We start from the raw sequence: 24,207 nt of genomic DNA, 5'->3' as shown, positions 1-24,207 counted from the left end.
ATAATACGACTTGAAGTGTGATTTGAGGAAAATTTATTAAACAGTTAAATATTGCGGAGTATGTTGCAAGCATTTAAATGAAAATATTCAGTGCAACCGAATGCAAGCAATTTGCCACATGCAACACACAAATCTTACTCATAATCTCAACACGCACAAGTTATGCTCTCGTTAGCGAACATCATAATTTAAAAATCATAGAAAAGAGCTTTCGACTTGCCAATACCGTGCTGCAAGCACCAATGAGCAAGTTGAGTGGGGCACCAAACAACCATTTGTCAATACCCTTAAACGGTACAGGGTATAAACATTCGCTGAACTGTTAACTGTGGCTTCCACTCACATTGAGCTGTCTGGGACTTTTATCAGCTCAAATAGTAATACTTGTATACTCGATGCTCTCGCTATTAGAAAATACAATAGAAATATAGTAAATAATAATTACAATTTTTCGCAAGTTTTGGCTTCGTACACTTCGTACGAGTGCATTGGCAATGGTTTTTGTTTCCCCCGTTGCACACGGGGCTTGGAAGTGTCTTCAGTCTTCAGTCGGTCCGTGAAGCTTCGCGTGTTTGGTGCACTGACATTGTGCATTGCCCAGAAGGTCTATCTGACAGTCTATATGCCTCTAAAATTGGATATGTACGAGTTGTAAATATTTGTTTGGTTCGCTCAGTTGCGCTTCGCATAAAGCGTAAAGTATTTCACGTCCTTTCACAATTTGCTTACGTACTGTCGAAGGACTTTATTTCGTTTGTAAAGTATTTAAAAACAATTTAAATTTTTTTAATAGTTTATTATGGTTTCTATTCTTTTTGTAGATAAAACTATGGCATATTTTCGAAACTAACATTGAAAGCGATAGAAACGTGTGCTTCCCCCTCAAGACGTTAAAAAAGATTCGCTTGCCTCAGGAGCAGAGACTGAGAAAGAGAGCAGCACAAATGAAAAATCATGCAGCAGACATTGTCATATTCATCATCGCCTTCACCAACACTCATCTCGACGATAACCCATCCTGTAAGGTCCACACCAAGCCGGCCTCATTCTACGGATACCTCTACGACAACGACCAAGCCAGCAATCATATCGGTCGACTATAGCTACGATCCCAAAAGCATAATGTCACCATCTGCCCAGCACAGCAACGCCAACTATGGCCGCAATCGGGAAAACTCTGAAGGAATATCCCCCGAAGTTCTCTACATGGAGAGGGAGAAGTCGAGCACCAGTAATCAGCCCTACAGCAGTCTGTTTGGTGATCCAGTGCCCCCACCGCAGCCAGAGGATTACTTTGGCACCGCAGCCTTTGAAACAATACGAGCTGGTTCCGTGGACATGCCCAGCTCAGAGGAGGATACACTTATTGCAGCAGTTGCGCTCAATACACTTATCGGGAGCGATGGTCGACGTCGGCTTTTCTCCAATGTCCCCTACACCAACATCAGCAACAGTCGAGTTCCAACTTTATCGCACTTAGAAACGCCGACGCCGACTCTGACTCCAACTCCTACACAGAGTATACTGCCGCTGCCTCGCCTGCAACCGCCTGATATTCAAATCCTGCCCAACTCCAGTGGTGGCTCCAGTTCGGAGCACCTGGATTCACCCAACTTTATGCTGCTTACGCCACAGGACATTGTCAATAAGCCCGATGTGTTTGAACTGGAGTACGAGCAGTTGGAGTCAACTATGGGCTCAACATACACTACAAGGGAACAGGAGCCTCCGCGTCACCTTAGGTGAGTGAAGTGAGATGAACAGAAAGAGTACTAAATCTTTGATTCTTGCAGACCCATTTCCGGCTCGTATTCGAGCACTGGCCTAGATTGGTATCGCCGGGAGCCTTCACAGTTCGCAGAATTCAGTCGCATTCCCAAGTTGCGGCCTAGCTCCAAAATGATAATGTCCATGAAGCATGAAGAGATGCCACTTTCGCCGCTTGCCACCATGCTGCAAGACTCGAATGGTTCGAGTAGCGGTGGCGAGGAACCTTTGGTTCCTCCTCATGCAGTGGAGCTCCCAATGCCCTTAAAATCACCGGTGCCAAACAGGAGTGATACGATTCCGACTCCCGTAATGGACATGGATATCATACTTTCACCAAAGCAATATCTGCAGCAGCAGCAAAGGGAGATTATGCGTGATGCCAGCGAAAGACAGCGACGAGAGAGCTACAACACATCATATGGACCCGATACGCCTCAATCTCCGAGCCTAATTCACAGTCAATTCGCCGAGTCCGGCAATAACATGAATATGATGCAAGACGACCAAGGCTCGCGAGTGCAGTCTATTGCTGGAGAGATGTCACCGGTTGTGTTCAAGGACTCTGTCGCCACTGGCGGTGATTATCGGTAGGGTAGAATGCATAACTTCAAGAATTGTTCACTATAGGATTTTTTTCCTTTTAACAGAGTGGGAGAAACTCGTCTGCACAAGAAGTCCTCCTTTACCATACTCTCAGTAAGATCTCCCAAGTCCTCGCTAACCCACAGTCCTAGTACGACGCCGGTTGCACAGCGGCGGCTTCGAACTCCCGCTGGCAGGCACGCGTCAATACAGTCCACCACTACCTCGTCCATTGCAGTGCCACCGCCCGTTCGGGCGAGACGCAAGTCTCTGACTGGATCCCGCCTACCGCAGTTGCCTCCGCTTAGTAACCAGCAGGCAGCCGATGATTCGCCACGTCCCTCGGTGCAGTTCAACATGAGCGGACGTTATAGTCCCAGCAAGCTGGCCATGCCCACGAAAGGCATACTGCAACAACGGGATTCGTTGACCTCCTCGGTAGATACGTATACGCCGCGAGTGCAGCGTCGTGGATCTATCAACAACAAAGAGTCCTCTCAGGGCCTCTCTGAGCTGTTTGGTCAGCGCATTAAGAGTATGGAAACGTTGCCGTTGATAACAGATCCTTATCGCAGTGGTATTCCACGATTTCATCGTTCGGCCATGGAATTGGACAAGGAGACAGCAATCATACCACCGGGCTCACTGCCGCGCCCACTAAAGCCAAATCCAAATCCCACTCGCAAGCAACGTGGTCTGCTTGGCGTTGTTAATAGGCAAGACGACTATACCCGTAATCCTCCGCGTTCAAACTGGTTAAGCCTGGACGATTTGATAGTCGGTACACGTTTGCCAAAGTCCAGTATGGAGCCAATGCGCATGCAGGCACGACGACGCTCAAGTTCCACATCACCGGAACGTCGTAGCTCCACGCAAACGGCATCGGATCGACGCAGTTCCAATTTGAGTAGCATAACCACCTCCGACTTTAGCTTCCGCCGACCTTCTCTCTCAACACTGCCATCCACCATACAACGTCGCAAATCGATTTATCTACCGGGTGCTAAGATGACAGCAAGTCCGCGACGCCAAATCATAACCAACAGGGATCTAAAGCAGCATAACAAGCGCACTAAGATTGCCAAGCCGAGTACGCTTTCTCCAATTATTGGTACACCCAACAAGGACATACCGCAGAGTCCATTGCATGGGGATGCGTATGAAGCAGCGCACATGGACACGGCATCCGAGTTGTCCGCACGTCGAGATTCTATATCCCGCATTCCCGTGCGCAGTCGCCGGAACTCTGTATCCAATTCGCGTTCTAATTCACCACTAAAGGACTTTAGCAGCTCTCATATTTTGTCGGGTCGCAATTCACAAGCGAGTAATAGTCGTTCACCGTCTCAGGCAACGAATCGCAGTGGTCTTGATACCCATGGCCTAGGGATTACGGATATCCGATTGACACCTACTCGATTCAATGCAAGTCGTCCCACATCGCGAGGGCCTCCCTCAAGACCAGAGTCCCGTATGGCGGATACCAATGATATGTCCATCAATTCTCGCGCCAATTCTCGGAGCAATTCCCGGGCAAATTCACGTGCTAATTCCCAAGCTAATTCTCGAGCCAACTCTCGGCTCAGTGTACGTTCCTCGTTGCGATCCACAAGCCTTTCGCCAGCAACCATGTCGCGTAATAGTCGTAAATCTGACACCACGCCCAATCGCAGAAAATCCATTTCAATAAGTCCCAAAAGTGGAATGCTTGGACGTCGAATGTCGCTGAGTCCGGCAGGAAAGCAAGGAAAACCAATTTCCAAGAAGGATCATAAGGAGACAATTTTCGCAAGTCAACGTCGGAACTCTCGCTCCCGTATACCGACAAGTATTAATCAAAACGGAAGAAAATCCGCTTCGCCTTCTAAAAAAGCAGAGGAACGAGGAAAGACCGAGAAGTCAAAGTCCCCTAGGTCCCCGAAAGGTAAAAAGATAACGACAACATCTACGAAATCAAGCCCAAGGGAAAAGTCAACAAAATCTGAAAGTGCCAAAAAGAAGACGTCCTTAATTAGCAAGCCAGAGACAAGTGTAAAACGAACTGTGTCAAAAACGTTACCGGCGATGCCAGCAAAGAAGCCACAAACATCGAGTCAACCGAAGACACCTATTTCCCAGAAACAGAAGACAGAAAGTAAACAGGCGAAAAATGGTGAAAAATCCACTAAATCCATAATTAAAACCAACGGGGCAAATGGTTCTAGTGGATTACCCAAACCCCTGGCAAGAACTGGTTCCCAGATGAATACTAAAAAGGCAACAACTGAAAGTCCTGAAAAGAAAGTGAAGCAAAAGGAATCACCGGAAAAGGCAGAGCATGCCAAGGACTCTGCGGCAGACAGTTCCCAACCGTTAGCTGTCCATGTCGGTAACGCAGTACTGCAAGCGGCAGAAGCATTGCCAGCTGTTCGCAACGAGGTCAACGCATCTACCACTGGAGGCATCAAGCGTCAAGGCTCGAACATGTCAACATTGGTGCGAATGAGTTCCCGACTCAGCTTGGTTAGCAATAAGAAGCGTGTGGATTCCGCACAGAATCGTAAGGTGGCAACGGTTCCAGAGCAGACGCAAGAGACTGAGGGTAAGTGCTTTAAGTGGTTACAAGAACAAGGGTTTTGTAACTTAGTACCAATCGGAAATATATGAATGTAGTTGGCAGAAAGTAGCACTGAAATCCCATAAAACAAAAACATAAGTTAACAAACCTAAATACAACAGACTTGGGAACAATATTAGTCTTAGAGATTTTCCCGTCGCTCCTTTGCTTCTCAAATTAAGCAATAGTGAGAATAGTTTTAAGGTTAGGCAATAAAATTTTGGTACACATTTCACTTTCCAATGATTTAATTGAAAACATGGAAGTTTTTTATTTTATAAAAGGCCAAAGCCGAGCACTGTCGCCTATAACTTTCTTACCTATCTACTATTCAAACTTTCACCTGCAGTGCCAAAAGGTCATGCTGCGCAACTTGCTACTACTGGCCAATTGACCTCCGGTGATGGTGGCTCAGGGCAGACTGCAACAAGTTCTAGTAACTCACAGAAGACCTTAAAGAGTGAGACTCACAAAACGATTAACGAAAATTTAACCGACCCCAAAAGCCAAGAAACCGAAGCCGGACTCGCCCCCGAAATTGGCAATTCACCTAGTCCCAATGGTCTGACAGCGACAGCCAAGCCGCATGACTCCATATCGCGTCTCGATACAGCAGACGGAAGTCATGCCCAAAATAGTTCGGCGGAGATGCATAAGTCCCCCTTGCCTCCCACACAGCCCATCGAAGCATCGATATCGGTGTTGAATGCCACTGAGACCGATTCGGCAACTACTTTAGTTGGTGGTCAACCTGTAACCGTGAAACCAGAGATAGACTCTGAAAGACCCAATGTTCAAGCGGATTTGACTGATGACTTCAAGCGTGCAACTCCGCCACCCGGCGAGGATTTTCAAGTGGATGACAAGCGACTATCTCCTGATGGTCAAGGTTCAACAGCAGGCAGTGGTGGCATTGTAAAGTGAGTAAACAAATATTTGTTCAAACTATCCAATATTAGCATATTAGGAAATTTTTAAATAATGATCATGTTAGTTTTGATTTTTATAATGAATAATCAAAAAACATCTTATTTATATAAATTTCATGTTTTTGTGAAATTTTTTTTTGAATGTAATTTTTATCACGCAATTTTATTTTATTTTATATTATACTAAAGATTTTTATAGTTTTTGGGAATTAATAATATATTTATTAATAATTTTTAATTGAAACAGCATTTTTCAATTATGTATGTTCTTCTCTAATAGAAAAAAATTTGCTTACAAATGGGCTTTCCAAAGGGAATTCCCAAATATTATATTAGCAATCACAACCAGCTCTTGACCTTTAATTAACTATTGTGCAACATAAATTGGGTCTTTTTCCCATTTGGTACCCTCAAAATATTTAATGATGTATATTCTTTGATTGTTTCGTTCAGGGCAAACACTTAGCCTCGCTAAAAATTGTCATTTGAAAAAGTTTCTAGGACTCATCCGTAATTCTAAATTGGAATTTAATCGGATACTCTTTCTACACTTTGTACGAACTTTTTTCCAAGTCCTTATAGTCTCCGAATAAAAACAATTGCCAGCCTTACACGTAGTACACCCCTTGGCCAGTAAATTTACATACCCGGAAAGGCCCCAACAACACTAAGTACAACTCCACCAACTTGATACGTACAACTTTAGACCGACATATAAAAAGTACATATATATATAAAGTATATACGTATATACATATATAAGAGTGTGTATATATTTAAATGTGCTGCCTTGTGGGCTGCCAAGCCACTCATAAATGCGTCAATAAATTTACGAACCACCTGGTGGCGGGGAGGTGGTATGGATAGGTTTATGGGGCATGAGGCCTGGGGTGAGACCATACGAAACGCCTTTAAGGATATCCGTTTGCTGGCTTGTCGTCCTCAACGTTGTCGTGAGCGTACGGCCGGCGTCCTTCAATGAAATCACATGCATACCATATACGAAGTGAAGAAAATGGGTGACCGACCAACCAACTAACCAACCATCCAACCAACCAGACGAGGTGTTCACACACACAAGCACACACACAGGCGCAGACGTGAAGAACCTAGCACTATTTTTGTGGCATGTCCAAAGTTTCATACCGCAATAACAAATCAGTTTCTGCCGGACAATCGCGCCAAGCGCAGCACAACAAAAATCACTCTTAAATAAAATAAAAAGAAGAAAAATTAAAAGTTACACACTTTAAATAATTATATTAATTAATTAATGACATAGTTCGAAATGTTGACGAAAAAGAAAAAAAACTCGGTCATCTTTAGCATTGATCTGCCGCAGAATTCGTTGATTGATGCTGACAAATATCTATTTAGGTAATCACCTTAAACTGCATTATAATCTCTGCATCTTAATCAGCAATTGCGCATTGCTTAAGCATGTTTTGCTGGTTGGTGATTCGGGCCCAATAATAAATATGGCGACCTTTAAAGTAAGTTTGGTCGTTGGCTTGTTGGCAGTACTTAACCAGAAGTTAAGCCATCGCACATTTATTAGCGTGTTGAGTTTTCCTTTTGGCACGTGCTCGACTGGAAAATTGTGTAAGTGAGAGAAGAAAATAAGCGGAGAGAGGTCAGCAATTTGTGTGTACGTTTAATCAACATACTTAGCTATGAAGTTTTGCCTAACGCAATACTAACTGGCCGACCTTGAACTTAAAGTGGGATTAATAACCCTAAAAATGCGTTGCAATAAATATTCAACCCACTTCGGACTCGGACCCACGATTCAGCTCAAGCCTTTGTCGTATGTTATGGATACACCATATTGTAGTTTGTGCTCTCGTGCACTTCATCTTTATCGTATCAAATGCTATAGTCATTAAAAATGCTAATAGCTGTAATAGCAATGCACCGTAGCAGAACACGAAATCGATTTGCATAATAAAAGTCGTACACTCAGGACTTTCTTGCGACAGACGAAAATACGAACGGACAGGCGGACGGACAAGAAAGTCGTATATGCCCTATGCAAATGTTATCCATGAAATCGCAAGGTCTACGGTAATTACTAGTCGTGTTATTATTTCCCCCACTGAAATATGCATATCAATACTAGTTACTAGCTGCATTTACATATCCGATAGATACTTTGCACAGTAATTCTTGTAACCTTTATCAATTGTCTAGCAGAAGCAGCAGCCAGGAATTCATCAAGGATGATATAAAGAAAGGCGGCATCTGTCGTTGCTGTACCACACTTTGTATGCGTTTCCGTCGATCGCATTGCATGCGTTGTTGTGGACGACGACAGGATCGTTTAAATGGCTCAGTTGAGGAGCAACCAGTTCTCTCGAGTGCTCGCAGCAGTGCCACGACAACTCACATGGAGATAGTGGACGAAACCAAGTCCAACAAAAAGAAATCTCGTTGTTGGCCCATGTCCAATTGCTGCAAGAGTTGTCGCAAAAAGTCAACAGCTTGTGAAATAGTTGAAAAAGAGACCAAAGCCAGCACTATGAGTGCGGAGCCAATGCATCAATCGGGTGCAATGCAACGACCACAGCAGCAGGGCAAGTGTGGGCTCTGCCTGCGAAAGATTTTCTGTTGCCGATCCGTGAATAAAGTCGATCCCGTGACTGGCGATGAAACCGAGCTAAGGAAATGTTGCTTCTGCATACCGTGTCGACGTAAGCGGGGAGTGGGTAACCGGACAGAGCCCAAGGTTGCATGGCGAGATCGTGATCCAGAGCTTGGAATCACGGCATCAGATGCAGCAATTGTTGAAGGATCTTCGATGGCACCGTCCACAACGGGACCCACAGAAGACACGACCAAAATGTAAGAGATTATTTAATAAATTATATTAACTAATTTATTAAAATTCACTTCAATTATATGATTTTAGGAGTTGCTGCCGACGTTTCTGGCTCGCGCTCCTCTGTTGCCGCAAGAAACCACGACGTGGCTCCGATGCCAGGCGACAGAGTATCAAGGCACCACCACCCAGTGAGGTAAGTAAAGCCGCCTCTACTTGATGCAATAATTTATTACATGAAATAACTTGCATACTCTTTTAGGACACACGTCGCAAGTTGCATAATGATCTGGTGGAGTACACGTCAAAAATGAAGGGGGCAATTCCTGTGCTGCCGCTGTACTTGGCCTGGTTTTGCGCCTTTTGTAATGTTATCTTTCCTGGTCTAGGTGGGTTATTTAATTATTATCTTATTATTATTATGCATTTTACATATAGCCATACAAATCAAGATAACAGCAAAGACAAAGTTGATATACGAATGTCTGTATGTTCATATACTTATCCTACCTATGTAAGTAAGTAACGAACACTGTTAGCAACATTTTCAAATTATTATTGAGGATCAAGCGACATTTTTTGGCTATAACTTTTTAGTTAATTGGTATACCTTAACAATTTAATATTATTATTAATATTTTTAGGCACTCTACTATCTGGACTCTTCTGCTTGTGTGTCGGCATTCCGAGATTCTCTCAATACGACAGCGCGCGTGCTCGGATTGGATCTTTTATCATTAACATCATTGTAGCGGTATCACAATTCTTTTGTGTACTCTTCTGCTTTGTAGGTTGGGGTTGGTCTATTTGGTGGGGCGCTATAATGCTTAGATGTGCAAGTAAGTTCAGTTTATTTTGTAACCATTAAAATGTAAATACTCTTAACATACTCTTAATATATTTTTAGAAAAACTGAGTAAAATCAAAAAGGTCGAACGACTTGAACTTGAAGAGGAACAGCGCCAAGCCGAATTAGCTGCTGCGCAAGACGCACATCGTGGGGAAACTGAGGCCGCCAAAACCTAGTGACCTAACGAAAAAACTATTAATATGTTGTCTGAGCAAATATTATCATTCTCGTTAAAACACTTCCAAAATTTCTTCCGGACAAACTATGAAAGGACAGAGTAACCTATCTGAAGAATTAAAATCGTCAAACTTCCAACTTTCTAAAAAGTGGCGAAAAAAATTGAGATTCCAAAAACAAAATTCACTTCCACGTGTACATACATATGTATTATAAGTATTTATACAAACTTTTACAAATAAGTGACCTTACCATACATAGTCCTTTAATAGTCATATCATGAAGCGTAACAGGAAAATAAATATTATTTTATTTACTAATACAGAAATGTTAAATGTTGTACTCACATTATCATGTTTTACGACAATATTTTTTGGTTAATCAAATAAATATTATTCCAATCAAGAAAATGTGGTAAAAATGTGTGTGTGTTCCTTCGCTTAAATTCAAACTGACGATTTAAATATGATAACGGCATTTATTTTAGAACTATGGGATCTAAACGTTTTCATGTGATTGCCTTTGTTACATTCACATGAAACTATATACGACAGGGATACATGAAATAAATTATCGAGTGACGAAAATCGATTTGTAGCAAAATTTAAAACAGTATATTGTGATATTCCGCGTGGTATATTCTGCGTCATGAAATCGTATTTTGTGTATTCGTCTTACGGTCACGCTGCTTGCAACGCCACGCGAATAATATTTCTTTTATTTTTTTGCAAATAAATTAAAAATTATAATATTTCGAAGGTAAATTGTTAATCATGGCACATTTAGTGAAAATGGAAAATGGACAGAGCCAAACCATACAGGAAATGTTGGGCTGCATCGAGCGGTAAGTACCAAAAAATTACGGGCATTAATCAGCCGAAAACAAATACACACAAACATAACCTCGTTTCTTCGCATAGCTACAATCCGGATCATTTAAAAATATTGGAATCGTATGTGCAGGATCAGGCAAAGAACAATACATACGATCTGGAGGCTAACTTGGCAGTACTTAAGCTCTATCAGTTCAATCCGCACATGCTTAACTTTGACATTACCTACACGATTTTGTTGAAATGCCTCACGAACTTGCCGCACACAGATTTTGTGATGGCCAAGTGTTTGTTGTTGCCGCAGCAGATGAAGGATGAGAATATACAAACAATCATCGATTTGGCTGACATCTTGGAGCGTGCTGATTTCACGCTATTCTGGCAACGCGCCGAAGTCAACCGCACCATGTTCCGTCATATAACTGGATTCCATGACTCGATACGCAAGTTTGTGTCGCATGTTGTTGGTACCACTTTCCAGACCATCAAGAAGGATTTGCTGAAGGAACTTTTAGGCGGCATCGAGGATTCTACCCTTGAGAACTGGATTAAGCGCAACGGATGGAAGCATCAGGGTCAAGATTTGGTTGTTGTCGCAACACAAGACGATAAGATAAAGACCAAGAACATTACGGAAAAGATTGAGTTCGACAATGTGGGTGCTCTGATGGCCCAATGTATCTAAGCTAAATAAGTTGTATCAAAATTTCTTACTCATAAGGGAATGCCAATAAAACAGCCGAGGCAAACAAACATACATTTATACAACTAAATATATTTTTATTTGGTGGAACTGATTCGAGATGTTCCAATGCAAAACACACATACGCAACCTAATACGATTTATAATTAGTCAACTTTAAGAGTCCATAAACTAGTTTCTTACGCTACTATGTACTAAACTCGATTTGAAGGCGTGCATTTATGACTGCTTCTTGAACTTCTTCAATATAGGAAATATCTTATCGAAAGCATCGTAGATCTCCTGCCGCACCTTGGCGCCCGTCAACACCACTTTGCCCGACACAAAGATGAGCAGCACAATACGTGGTCGCACCATACGATAGATAAGTCCAGGAAACAGTTCCGGCTCGTAGCTGCTGAAGTTACAATGCGTGAGTACGAGGCCCTCTAGACGAATGGGGAACTTGACATCGCAGGATCCGACCATATTTTGTATCTTAAAGTCTAAAAACTTTGCCTGTAAATGTTAAGAATTAGACAAATTCGAGAATTGCGAATTCATTTGCATACCGGGAATCCCAATTTTTGTATGATACGTGCATACTTTCGAGCTGCCAGTCTCGAATCATCTTCACTTTTTGCACCAGTGCAGACCATTTTTCCAGAGCTGAAGATCAATGCTGTTGTGCGCGGTTCACGAATACGCATAATCACAGCCGCAAATCGCTTTGGATTATATTCGGCATTACGTGCGTGGAGTGCAATTTTCTTTAAATCTAATTTACAACATAAATTCACGGTAGATACAATGTTCTGCAGCTGTGGTACAATGCCCGGATCCGCTGATCCTGGTGTTGCAGGCGTCATTGGCGTCGACGGTCCCATGGTCTGGTGTATGTTGCTCAATGAGGAATCGGGTACGCTTCCCAAACCTCCTGCACCTCGTTCAGTCATCGGCATCATGTGCGACATCATGCTCTGCGGTGTCTGCGGCTGCATCAGAGATTGCGGTGTGCTGCCGCCAGCATTAACTTGATTCTGCTGTTGATACGACGCTGATGGCTGATAACTCTGCATTTGCTTGTGCGGCAATGGCAACGATGGCTCGTGACCAAAGAGGCCACTCCCTCCACTGCCATCTGGACCACCTGTCACATTGTTGGAATCAGATTGTTGTACGACTGCGCTCGGTGGTTCTGGTGCTGCTGGATGATAAACTTGATGTGGTAAGGCTTCTATCTGTTGATCGGGGTCGAGGCTGTGATGAATCGGCGTGGGTGCATGCCCAATGCTGGGTATGGAAAAGCTGGGACTCAGCATGTCATCCATCGCAACAGTTTGTTATTTTTCCTCACTACTGAAAATATGTTTTTGCGCTAAATTGTCGGTGAAAATTATAATTCACGCAAAACGCAAATGACAGCCGCGTCGTTCGTCAGGGTTGTAGGAATATGATTTTGGTAGTCCAACTCAGGTGATGAGAATGAATCATTTTGCTATTGCAGCCCTAGCTAGTTCCGAAGGTAATTCTAGTATTTTATTAATATATTTTAAAAACAAATTCACAATATATTATTTAATTACATATTTTAAAAAAAGTATAGTAATTTGATATATATTCGTATTTACAACATTTTTACCTATTATCAAATGTAATGGTCAGAACCTGTAAATGTAAAAAACCATCAATGAATAAATAATTTGATAGATAAACAAATATTTCCATTTCCAAATAATATACTGAAGACTTATTTTACATATTGTCGATTGCATGCAAAATTAATTTATTAAAGACTGATAACAATATACCAAAAATTACATTCCGATATTTTAACGACACTGACAGCTACATTTCGTGTCGATTATTTGAATATTCTATTTATTTATTATTGCTCTCCAGTACCCTTAAAAGTATCAAATATAAAATAAATTTGATCAAAATTAATAAGATCAGCCTATTTTGTTAATATTTCAAGTCAACTATTTATATTTAAACATACACATACATATATAGTAAACATTTAATAATCTTGTTGCATCAATATTCCCCTTATGTGCAATGACATCATCCATTTTGAGTAAAACATCTAAAATTAGTTCAAATTAACATTTATTGTGTCTTCTAGTTCAATTTCATTCTGTTAAGCACAGCTGCAGCACTAGACTAGCCAAGCAGTCACTAACAGAATTCATTCAAGTACGGCTGAGCAATGGGGCAGACGCTTAAAAATCAGTGAACCAGATTGCTGGTTCATTTTAATGGACCGTTCAAGTGAACTTGTTCAGAACTAAATGATACAACTCTAACATTTACTGCGTTCGGTGTGTGCGATAAAAGTAAAAATACGATTTTCAGCAGTAAAGAATTTAAAAAGTTTAGAAATTATTATTAAAACACATGAGAGCAATATAGACATACATATGTGTTCACATCAAATCAAATGTGAGAGAAGCGTCAACCTAACAACGCGTAAAAAGAATGTTGCGCAGTGCGCTAGCAATTCAATCGAGCCCTGTAAAAGAAAAAGGCAACAGTCAAGTGCGCGAGTGTGAGTGTGTATATACGCTAGCATATGAATAAACACATATATACATATGTATGTATATTTACTTGGTGAGTGTGATGATCCAACCAGAGGTGCTTTCGGGTCGTGCTTTTTTTTCTCCTATTCCTTATTGTATTCGTGACACAATTTGAGATACATATGTATGTATGTTTGTGCACATTAAACAAAGCTTAAAAATGACAAAATCAGATGAATAACGAAAATTTGTGAATGTACATAGTCTGTGTGAGTATACATATGTATACTATAATGAAATTAGTTTTCGACCAATTACTAATACAAAATAAACGTAAATAAAAAGAAAAGAAAAACAAATGTGTGTTGCTAACAATGATTTGTGTGTTTTTGCGTTGTCGTCTCGCCCGTGCCAAAATATTCGTCACGCCCGCACCTCTGTATCCAGCAATAAGACAGAGCAAAACAATATGGCTGCCGCCGCCACTTGTTGGATGTTTTAAAATATTAACTATGCAGATTTTGAAATATGTGTCTTGTTTTTTTTCGTTGTTGTTGTTGTTTATTTGTTTTAGTGAATAATTAGAGAATATTCTATTAAATGATCACGTTCGCATCCCCGATTGTTTTGAACACTTTATACATGTGCAGTGTATACATAAGCATTTGTTTGGCTGTGCCTGTGCCAGTGCGTGAGTCTGTGTGAATTTGAATGTGTGCATGCATATGTATGCATTTCAGACTAACTCACACACGCACACAATACACTTACACCCCAGAGGTACTTTCGTATGTGAAAACTTATTCAATTAAATATTTGCGTCCCAATTTATATTACAAGTTGAAAGTTTACTTCATTCCTCACAAATTGTAAATGACGCGTCTTGTGTTTTAATTGTAGTCAAATGTAAAATGCACTGGCTTCTTCGTACAATGCAGTGCAATGCATTTAATCAACGAATGCATTGATAATGCCCCCACTATCGTCTCAGCTACATATATGCATATAATACTTGTCTGTATGTATGCACATATATCTCTGTACATACACTTTATATAGTATGTATGTGTGCGCATTTGTTTTGTCACTTTTGTATTTCTTAAATCATCGGGTGCTGCGTTTTTTTTTCTTTTTTTTCGGTTAAAACCAGTTCCTGCCACGACACGCCTCCCAAAATGTATTTTGTTCTGTGCTAAGCAAAGCTAGTCAATATGTATTTCCAACAACAACAACATACGCGCGAATTTAGCGGAAGTTTTCAGAGAGCGCTTTTCAAGAGCTTAAAGGAGAGGGCGGCTCTCTAGTGTGCGTGTCTTTGATTATTTTGTTGCACAGACGGCAATTTCCCCTTGGGCGACACGAAAAGAGTCAGTCAGTCCGTGATGTCAGTTGGTCTGTGATAATTCAATTGTTTTTATAATGGAAAAAGCGAAAAAGAAAATTAATAAAACTAATGCGTTGTAACAACCATGGTTAGTCACTTTTAAACGACACTTTTCAACAATTTGAACTGTATGCAATATTTAAAGCAGAGACTTTCGGAACGTGTTTCAAATTTATTTTTAATTACACAAAACAAAAAACTAACTCAAGCTCTGATACGAAAATTCGTAAATTCGTCGTGTTTCAGTCGAATTCAGTGCCTTACTATCGAGATTTGGATATCTATCGTATATTAAATACTCATTGAAATAACAATCCACCGCCTAAGGAAAGTGCAAGTATTCATTGCAATTCGCTTCAACATTTGGATTTATTTTTGTAAAAAAACTTCGCACATTTCTCTATGGATGACCCATCAATCAAAAAGCGGTAAGTAAGAGATATCCACTATGAAACTTAGAATTTGAGATTTAAGTGAATGCTTATCCATAGAACTCAACAATTAGCATCGAAAACATAATTAGTTTGTCACGAAGTGAATTCATTTTATCTCGACCAAATTTGCAAATTTATATATTGGGAATATCCAAATATTTTGGCACTGATTCGGTTTGCTAGGTTTAGCCAATATTGAATTTTAGACATGTTTTATTTTGCCTAAATCAATTTGTCAACGTTAGTTTCAGAAATCTGAACAATATTTTGCAAAAAGCTCTCTTGAGTTGTCTTGGTTCTGGCGTGCGACGCCTTTTTTTCTTCCATTTTCTTTAGTACATATTATTTATATGATTATTGTGGTTGCCTGTTTCCTTGGAAATGCAAGTATACTGCTTCCAGTTAAGATAATAGGACTTGATATGTTTTTGTGTATATAGTAAATGCATCGACATGCAGTGCATGCACTCAAGAAAATACATGTACATACATATGTATATAACAAAAACTTAAGTGTGTCAGCTCTGGAATGAAGGTTTTTGTTTTGTTTTTGTTTTCAGTGTGTGCAATATTTTCATTTTGCAGTTGCTGCATTATTTGCTTATCCTCTATTTAAGTTTTAGACGTCAAATAGTTGTTATTACGTGCCCTTATTAAGGTCTGTTGTGGAATTATCTATTAAATAATAATTTAAATATGTGATGTGTTAAACTTGAATTTTTTTATATTTGTAATAATTTAGGTGTGAAATTTTCAATAGTTCAAGTTTATTCTTAATAAAAGTTTATTAACGCGATATAAGATGGGATTAATAATTATACTCTGTATCAAAAACTATCACTTAAATTATGAACTAGGATCTTAGATCTCACAGATATTCTTGAAAGGTTTTAAAAAATGGGGAAGAAATCTGTTGATCGTACGGGTTTTATAGCTAGAGATGAGTAAAATTTATGAGATGAGTATTAATGTATGTCTTTATTGTTTGTGCTCTCACCTTTGAAATATTTGAATTTGAATATTTAAAATACTTGCAGTTATGTATGTAAATATACAACAACAACTTAACACATGACCATCGACCATAAATAGAATTTCAAAAGGAATTTGACTGGCATTAACGATAGCCTAAAGGTTAACAGTAGTTAACATTTCAAATAGAAAATGTAATTTTAAAATCAATTGCAAAATAACAACTACACAGAGAATAAATCGTTGATTTGTTGTAGTAACCCTATGTAAAATTCTTATTTTATCAGACAAGAAAAAATAATAAATCAATTGATTTAATGTCGAATTTTTGGAATGTTTATAATACTATACGAAGATCTTCATATGCATGTGTATATAGGAATTGTTAGTCTGTAGAATGTGTACAGAATGTACTGCAAAAATGTTGTTTATTTTAGGTTCGATAGAGATATTAATTTGTTTAATTTCTAAAAAGTTTCACATATGTACATATGTATGTCACTAAAATACATCATGTGCTATAAATGTGATAGATATAAGCTAGCTCGAACTAGATTACTGCTACTTGTCTGATAAACTGAGACCATCCGAGTGGGAAAGGGGGGAACTCACCGACTGTGGCTTTAAAAAAAATACAATTGATATGTATCATCGATAGTGTCATCGTATTTTTTGCAAGCTCTGGTGAATACGAGTGTATTTAGATATTCATAGGCATGTGTGTTTTGTAGACATGTACTATGTATGAATTCAGTTGTACTACAATCAATTTATGCAACAAAGAGCATACAGAAATTAAATTGTATCTATTTTATGGCTAATTTAATTTGCACTCAATTAAAAAAGGTCAAACAGTGGTCGTTTTGTTTGGTGAGTTGATCTCGCTTTGGCTTTGGCCGTGGCACTTGCTATGGACATGATTTGTTTGATTCGCTCTCGACGAAATTCCACCACAACCACGAACCTAGGAACCTACGATCCACACCCACATCCATGCTTATCCCAGTGATTAGTCCGCTAAATCTGCATATAAAAGTATGTAACCATGTAACTAGTAACGGGCCTCGATAATTGCACTGAACACAGACGTCATTGTTATGCACTTTTGTTCATTAGGGGGAACGTAAATCTCTATTGTATGATTATCTGTATCTAAAAATGACATTTCGTTTGTTTATTGATATTTTTAATGTATGCTAATGTATCATGTTTCTTCGACTTATTTTGGCATTTTACAGATTGATTGATTTTGGTACCGATGACCATGAGTACGATGAAGTTCAGGAGCTACCAGAGGAATCAAACAATCCGTTATTGCAGCCAACAAACTCGTCACAAAGTAGCAGCAGCACTGGTGACAACCCTGGCACAGCCGAAGTTGGCGGCACAGCGACAGCTATTGTGGATACGCCGCCAGAGTTGCCACCACCAAAGCAGAAATCTGTAAAGAATTCAAAGAACAAACAAAAGCAAAAAGCCAATAAATCAAAAATACCACGATCCCCGTCCTTGGCCAGTAGTTTGAGCTCCTTGGCCAGCAGCTTCAGTGGCAGCCATAGCAATAGCAACAACAATAACAGCAACAACAATAACAACAACAACAATAGCGTCCCACCGCAGACGCCGCCGTTGCCAACCAGTTACCAGCAGCAGAATAAAAAGAAGGCGAAACATATGAATGGTGCGGATAATGATGGCGGTGCAAGTGCTACTCCGGTGGCCGCACCCATCACCAGCCCCGCATTGTCCAGCAATCCCCCGGATCGCAAGAGCAACGGCAGCAATAACAACAATGGCAATAAAGCGGGATCTGGTGATGGCGTTGGCGATGTCAACAATCTGGAGACGACGCCATGCTCATCGGGTAACCGGCGACCCACGATACAGATAACTCCCATTCCCCAAGTGACGACTCCAACCACTCCAAATCCAGCATCACCAAAAAACTTTCAGTATTTAACATTAACTGTGCGCAAGGATGAGAATGGCTACGGCATGAAGGTTCGTAACATGATTATTTTTATAAAGTATGTGGCGCAAGCAAAATATCGTGACGTAATATAGTATTTGGATATAAAATGATTAGTTTCCTTAACGATTTCGAAATCTCTTTTTCTCACAAAGCTTACATGAGTATTAAATATTATTTATATAGCAAAAATACTATGAACGAGTTCATAAAGTAATTGAGTCGACTTATATTTATCTAATTAGTAATCTGTGTGCTTATAGTTAAAACTTAATCTAGAGAGAAAAGAAACGTCATAGCTGATTAGGTTTTCTGCTGGTTTACATTTATGTGTAGCGCAATAATTATATTGAATATTTAAAATATTAATCAATAGGTCTCGATGGATGAGGAAATGCCATTGTTTTGTAAACTTGAATGTTGTAAATTCATCAGAACCAGAACTAGCAATTGATGTGGTAGAGAGTTGTGTTCATTGGTTCAATAGAAAAGTATTTTTACACTCAGTTCTTACCAAAAGTTATTTAATATATTTTGTTTCCTTCGTTTCCAACAAAGTTGGGAGAGCTTGTATCCTTCTATGTTATTCTTATCTAGGTCATATGCTTATTGTAAAGTTATGACGATCAGTATATAAGACCTCTCATTCGATACCCTTCACACTATTAGATCAGCGACTACTGCCTGACGCATACTTTGGCTTCAGCCTCTAAATTTGCATTAAAATCGAGATAGCCACATACAAACAGAATCTATATTTAAAAGCTGTCATCAAACGTCATTTAACTGAGTCATCAACTAAATCGCTTATGCTGTTTATCTTTCGCAGGTCTCCGGCGACAATCCGGTTTTTGTGGAAAGTGTTAAGCCCGGTGGAGCAGCTCAAATAGCTGGCTTGGTTGCCGGCGATATGATTTTAAAGGTAAATGTACACTTCTCAAATAAATAAATTGTATCGATGTGTAATGAGCCCGTTTATCTGTTTATTGTAGGTTAATGGACAAGAAGTGCGGCTGGAGAAACATCCAACTGTGGTCAGTTTGATCAAAGGTGCGTATAAATATCTCGACTGTGATTTGAATTCCTCGTTTTGCAATTATAAGTCTTTAAATGGCCCACTGTTCAGGATTTCATCACGTTGCTTGAATAACTTGGTAATACTATCAGTTGCCAGAGCATCAGAGCCTTTGGTATAAACTATTCGAGTCCTTGGACACTCACACTTGCGGGGTCCACACGGATTTCGTTTTGGACACACGGCTTTATTGTCGAACCAACCTTCTGCCTCTCTGCGATCGCATTTGGGACATTTACATTTGGAGTCAGGCAGTGACTTTTTATCTTCAGGCTCCTTTACGCAATAGTCACTGTAGGGCGATTTGGGGGCATTTTTAGGCACAAGCCCCGGGTCATCCTTTGTGTTCGGCTCTGAACACTTGCAATCCGGATTGGCTTCGGAGCGTGGCTCCAATGGCATCACTAGTGTCTTGTCATCGATGATTAATTGGCGGGCTTGCTTCTCCTTCTCGAGCTTACGCTTCCTTTGGTACTTATCGTATGCTTCCTTTATGCGACTTGCGTATTCGGACACAATGCCGGGGATCTGTTCTGCGACCATGTGCACGTATGTGGGACACATGCTAAGGAAGCCGAATATTGTCATCACAGCGTGATTGTAGTAATAAATGCCCAAATATGATTTCTCCCTCTCGGGGGGCAAATCGGGTACGTGAATGTTTAAGTACTGACAGGCATACTCGGCATATGGTCTGGCGCGATCTCTTGATTCGTTGTAAACCTGGACAGAATCATCTGATGAATCCCAAATGTTTAAGCGACGCGTGGCCAAAATGACAACAGCAACGACGCTGGTACGCAATACTAAATCCAATATCATCTCGAAAGTTGTTGGCAGAAAGTTATTGATAGAATTTGGAAATGTACTGACAATTTGGATTGTCGAAATCGAAACATTAGCCGCCTAAGCAAGCTTTCGTTTTCGACAGGTGATATCATCCTTAATCATTGGCGACTTCATGGGTCTTGTCATGTCCAACTTCTTATGAGGCGTTTTCCTCTGCATTTCTCTTGAACGCTGCACATCCTTGAGAGCCGCCTTAAAACTGCCCTCATTCATGATGTTAGCGGTATCTTTGAGAAATGCATTTTTCCAATCGGGCAGGCGATGAGAAAAATATAATCCTCTCTCCATAGCATTATAGTAGTTATTCTGAGCTATGGAGCACAATTCACGGATTGTTAACAATTCACAATCTTTGACAGTTCGTTTCTTAAACTGCGCAGACACATTGAATTTAGTGTCTACATCCGGATCAGCCCAAACACCCATATGAGTGGTTCCAAGAATAACGCCCGTGAGTAAGCCTAAACGTGAAAGAAACTTATACGCCATTCTATTGCGCCTAAAAATGTGAACTACAATTTAGGTGCCAACAAATTTGATAGGAATTTTTATTACTGCTGAAAATTTGGAATGAATATTATATTGCTTGGAGTTGGCCTACTTTGCTGGTGGTTTGCCGTTGATCAGTTGATTGAGAGTATCTTGAACATCTTCGGTGAAGCGAGAACAGTATTGCGGCATTCGACTAATTTCTATAAAGCCGGTTCTTACGCTATCATTCCATCCATCGATCCATGACTCGCGCCATGTTTTGGTTGAGTTCTTATTGACACTGCAAAACACATTACAGTATTTCTGCTTCATTTTCTCCACATAGGGCTGCATTTGACATTTGGCATCCTCATAGATTAAGGTCGTTCGATCTGGGCTATCCCAAACACCTAGTTCCCTGGTCGCCCAGACGGTTCCAGCTACAATAGCTATTTTCGTGAGCAGCCAGGCCATTGAGCCTAATGCAAATAATATTCACGAGCGATCAACAAAAATTTATATAATTTAAAATGTAAATTTTTAGTGGAGTACCGTTGAATCGCCTACTAATCATCATCGGTTTTAAACAGACTTTTTAAATTGTCTTGCATTAGCTGTCCGAAGCGACGCCAATGGCCGGGTATTTTTTGAAGTGACTTCCATGTGCCGTTTAATGCTGATTTCAATTCTTTAGCCCATTCTGGGTCACATGGTTCACACTGTGGCTTGCTGTCGTCCTTACCGAAAAAGATTAGTTTGGGCAAAATATTTATATTCTCATTATGGATTTTTGCGCTTTCTTCAGTGTCCCATAAGCCTAGTTCCTTGGTTATGTATAATGCACTAGAGGCTAAGGCAAATTTTAGTAAAGTCAGAAAGGCCATTTTACTATTCTTTTCAATATCTGACAATCTTCCCAAAGGTAATCTTCTAATAATGTTGTTATATTCCAAATAGCTTCCACAATTGTTGAACTGGCTGTTAAACGAAGTCATAAGATGACACGGCCAACCTCTGTTGGCATTGTTCCCACCACTCCGATACTCTCTGGACGTGATCGCACCGCCTCAATTACTGGCCCACAGCCCGTCGACGTAAGCAAATGTTAATCAAATTTACACGACCCTCAAATAAATATTTATATTTATAATTACAGAGCATAAAGCGTCGGGAAATGGAGACGTATAAGATCCAAACTCTACAGAAGATGTTAGAGCAGGAGAAACTGAATCTCGAGCGTCTTAAAGGCGATACAAATAACCCCAGCTATAAAGTGTCGGAGGCAAACATTCGGAAGTTGCGCGAGCAATTGCGCCAGGTGGGGGCTGAGGTGAGTCGTCGAGCCTCTGCAATCAGGCAAAACTATAGTGTCTTTTCATCTTCTCGTCTTGTTATTGCCGTTCGTATCAGTGTACATACATACTTATCTATATAATACATATTATATACACAGATATATGTATAATTTTCGATGTCGATCTTCCGCATGTGTACATTTATTTATGTATGAAAAATATTTGCACACCATTTGTTTTTATGTCTACCTGCTTTTTGATTTTCAAGTCCCACGTTTCTATATGGGTGCATACGTATAGATGTGTGCGAATTTTTGAAATACCCTCCTTAATTAGTCTTGTGCGAGGGAGAGGGGGAAGGAATCTGTGGCAGATTCCTAGTCAGTCAGTATGTGTCAGTTAGGGAATCTTTGGCTTTACCTAATTCATTTTGCATTGTTCAAGCAATTACTTAAAAACAAATTTAACCGAATTAAAAATAACTAATATTACTAAACAGCAGACACAAACAGCAAATCATAAATGCGGGTCTACTTGCGCAATTAAAACATACATATACACATATATACCGTGTGGAAGTGTATCTATGTACTTAAGTATATACGAACAATGAATACTCTGAATACTTATTTGCATTGTGTCTCCCTCTCTACAAAATCGAATTGATTAAACTTAAACCTAACGTAAACTGAACTTAAATTGCATTTAGGATACACCAACAATAAAATATCAAGCAGCTGCTGCAAGCGACAAAAATTCCGAATTACTAATGCACAATCAAATTCTAAATTTGTCTGCGTCCTCCGTTACACCTCATCACAATCAGCAACATCACCTTCACAACAACAACAACACGAACAACAACAACAATCATCACCTCCAACACCACCACCAACACCAGGCTAGCGCACCACAGTCTCACCAAACACAACATTCATCACCTGCATTCCTATCGCTATTGCCACGTTCGCTTTCGTCACTTTCGCTGGGAACGCGAAAGAATAAGATCGATAAAGACTTCGTATCATCGCCATTAAACCACACAACGGACCTGTTGCCCCATCAACGAACCGCGGATGTCATCAATTCAATGACCCAGTCCCTGCATCAAGGATTGCTCCAGAGTGTCCAGCGAAATTCGCAGCAACAACTCGTGTATCAGCAACAACAGCAGCGCCTGAAGGAGACATTGAAACCGAACTCGGGATCGAAGAGTAAAAATAAGTTTTCCATCTCAAAGAGTTTGATCGAAGAGGACATACCGCCACCGTTGCCACAAAGGAATCCGACACCGCGTCAGTTAACCTTGGATTTTGGCAATAGCAGCACTATGCATTTGTTTGCTCCCATCTCCGATCTGGATCGAGCTGGCAGTCCGCAACGCAATTCGCCGCAATCAAAGACATTAACTGACAGTCCTGCCAACGTCAATAACAATAATAATGGGAGCAGTGGCAGTGCCAAATCGAAACGTTCCAAAGTCAAGACAAAAGCTCTATCCGATCCCAAAATGACGACACAAATGTTTTTGCAAATGGAAACGGCGAGTGGTGGCGGCACAACAGCTGGTGCTACAACTGCAGATATGGCTGGCAATACTGGTAGCAATATCGATGGGGATTGTGTGCCACCGCCATTACCACCGCGTCAGCCGGGCATGTTGTCCGAGGAGAGTAATCGCGGTAGCTGCCAGAATCTCAACAGCGTTCGAGCGCAACCAAATTCCCTAGGTACCGTATACAATTATCCACTTGTTTCCACCTGCACTGCGGTGCAGAGCGACAATATGAAGGCAGCTTTTCCACTGTCTCAGCGACCAAATATAGTCAAGCAGTTGCAGCAGCACCAACAGCAGCAACAACAACAACAACAGCAACATCAGCAGCAGCAACAACAACACGCCGGCACTACAGTAAGTAATCAAAGTTCTCTCTCACTCCTTTGTCCATAACATACTAAAAGAATCAAATTACCATAATTGATAGACTAACACACA

The 24,207-nt window shown here is 40.5% G+C and overlaps 6 protein-coding genes across 11 annotated transcripts in view; 3 read left to right on the top strand and 3 right to left on the bottom strand.

The window, feature by feature from the left end:
- Positions 1–558: 558 nt before the first annotated feature.
- On the top strand, positions 559–10,249 carry LOC117566800 (protein stum). The gene is made up of 11 exons (XM_052005325.1): positions 559–642; positions 822–1,742; positions 1,794–2,357; positions 2,418–4,933; positions 5,298–5,863; positions 7,160–7,254; positions 8,071–8,718; positions 8,786–8,891; positions 8,958–9,084; positions 9,340–9,534; positions 9,603–10,249. Exons 2-11 carry the CDS (start codon positions 955–957, stop codon positions 9,719–9,721), a joined length of 5,724 nt encoding a protein of 1,907 aa, XP_051861285.1. The 5' UTR covers positions 559–642; positions 822–954; the 3' UTR covers positions 9,722–10,249.
- A 127-nt stretch (positions 10,250–10,376) lies between these two features.
- LOC117566991 (eukaryotic translation initiation factor 3 subunit K) lies at positions 10,377–11,312 on the top strand. The gene is made up of 2 exons (XM_034246659.2): positions 10,377–10,566; positions 10,643–11,312. The coding sequence occupies exons 1-2, from the start codon at positions 10,496–10,498 to the stop codon at positions 11,238–11,240; spliced, it is 669 nt and encodes a 222-aa protein (XP_034102550.1). The 5' UTR covers positions 10,377–10,495; the 3' UTR covers positions 11,241–11,312.
- Positions 11,313–11,314: 2 nt separating this feature from the next.
- LOC117566987 (TATA-box-binding protein) lies at positions 11,315–12,713 on the bottom strand. Of its 2 annotated transcripts, XM_052005988.1 has the most exons (3): positions 11,810–12,713; positions 11,442–11,756; positions 11,315–11,388 (listed from the first exon to the last, which is right to left on the bottom strand). In XM_052005988.1, exons 1-2 carry the CDS (start codon positions 12,566–12,568, stop codon positions 11,478–11,480), a joined length of 1,038 nt encoding a protein of 345 aa, XP_051861948.1. In that variant the 5' UTR covers positions 12,569–12,713; the 3' UTR covers positions 11,315–11,388; positions 11,442–11,477. The 2 variants fall into 2 exon arrangements, with proteins under 2 accessions (XP_051861948.1, XP_034102543.1); XM_034246652.2 differs by having other exon boundaries at positions 11,315–11,756.
- A 747-nt stretch (positions 12,714–13,460) lies between these two features.
- LOC117566983 (uncharacterized) overlaps positions 13,461–24,207 on the top strand; it is a 29,325-nt gene continuing 18,578 nt past the window's right edge. For 2 of the 5 annotated variants that reach the window (XM_052005967.1, XM_034246646.2), the window contains exons 1-8: positions 13,461–13,853; positions 15,393–15,574; positions 17,791–18,553; positions 19,351–19,443; positions 19,514–19,571; positions 21,874–22,010; positions 22,073–22,246; positions 22,921–24,123. In XM_052005967.1, coding sequence (XP_051861927.1) covers positions 15,549–15,574; positions 17,791–18,553; positions 19,351–19,443; positions 19,514–19,571; positions 21,874–22,010; positions 22,073–22,246; positions 22,921–24,123 — 2,454 coding nt within the window. In that variant the 5' untranslated portion in view covers positions 13,461–13,853; positions 15,393–15,548. Of the gene's footprint in view, positions 13,854–15,332; positions 15,575–17,790; positions 18,554–19,350; positions 19,444–19,513; positions 19,572–21,873; positions 22,011–22,072; positions 22,247–22,920; positions 24,124–24,207 lie in introns of those variants that run through there. The other 3 variants (XM_052005969.1, XM_052005970.1, XM_052005968.1) reach the window with 3 other exon arrangements.
- Positions 19,483–20,855, bottom strand: LOC127565761 (uncharacterized). The gene has a single exon (XM_052005989.1). The coding sequence runs from the start codon at positions 20,416–20,418 to the stop codon at positions 19,618–19,620; it is 801 nt and encodes a 266-aa protein (XP_051861949.1). The 5' UTR covers positions 20,419–20,855; the 3' UTR covers positions 19,483–19,617.
- Positions 20,964–21,848, bottom strand: LOC127565762 (MICOS complex subunit MIC13 homolog QIL1). Its single transcript, XM_052005992.1, has 2 exons — positions 21,469–21,848; positions 20,964–21,395 (listed from the first exon to the last, which is right to left on the bottom strand). Exons 1-2 carry the CDS (start codon positions 21,491–21,493, stop codon positions 21,043–21,045), a joined length of 378 nt encoding a protein of 125 aa, XP_051861952.1. The 5' UTR covers positions 21,494–21,848; the 3' UTR covers positions 20,964–21,042.

Source organism: Drosophila albomicans, chromosome 3 (genome assembly GCF_009650485.2).
Source record: "Drosophila albomicans strain 15112-1751.03 chromosome 3, ASM965048v2, whole genome shotgun sequence".
Lineage (NCBI taxonomy): Eukaryota > Metazoa > Arthropoda > Insecta > Diptera > Drosophilidae > Drosophila > Drosophila albomicans.
This window is presented reverse-complemented; position numbering and strand designations above follow the sequence as displayed.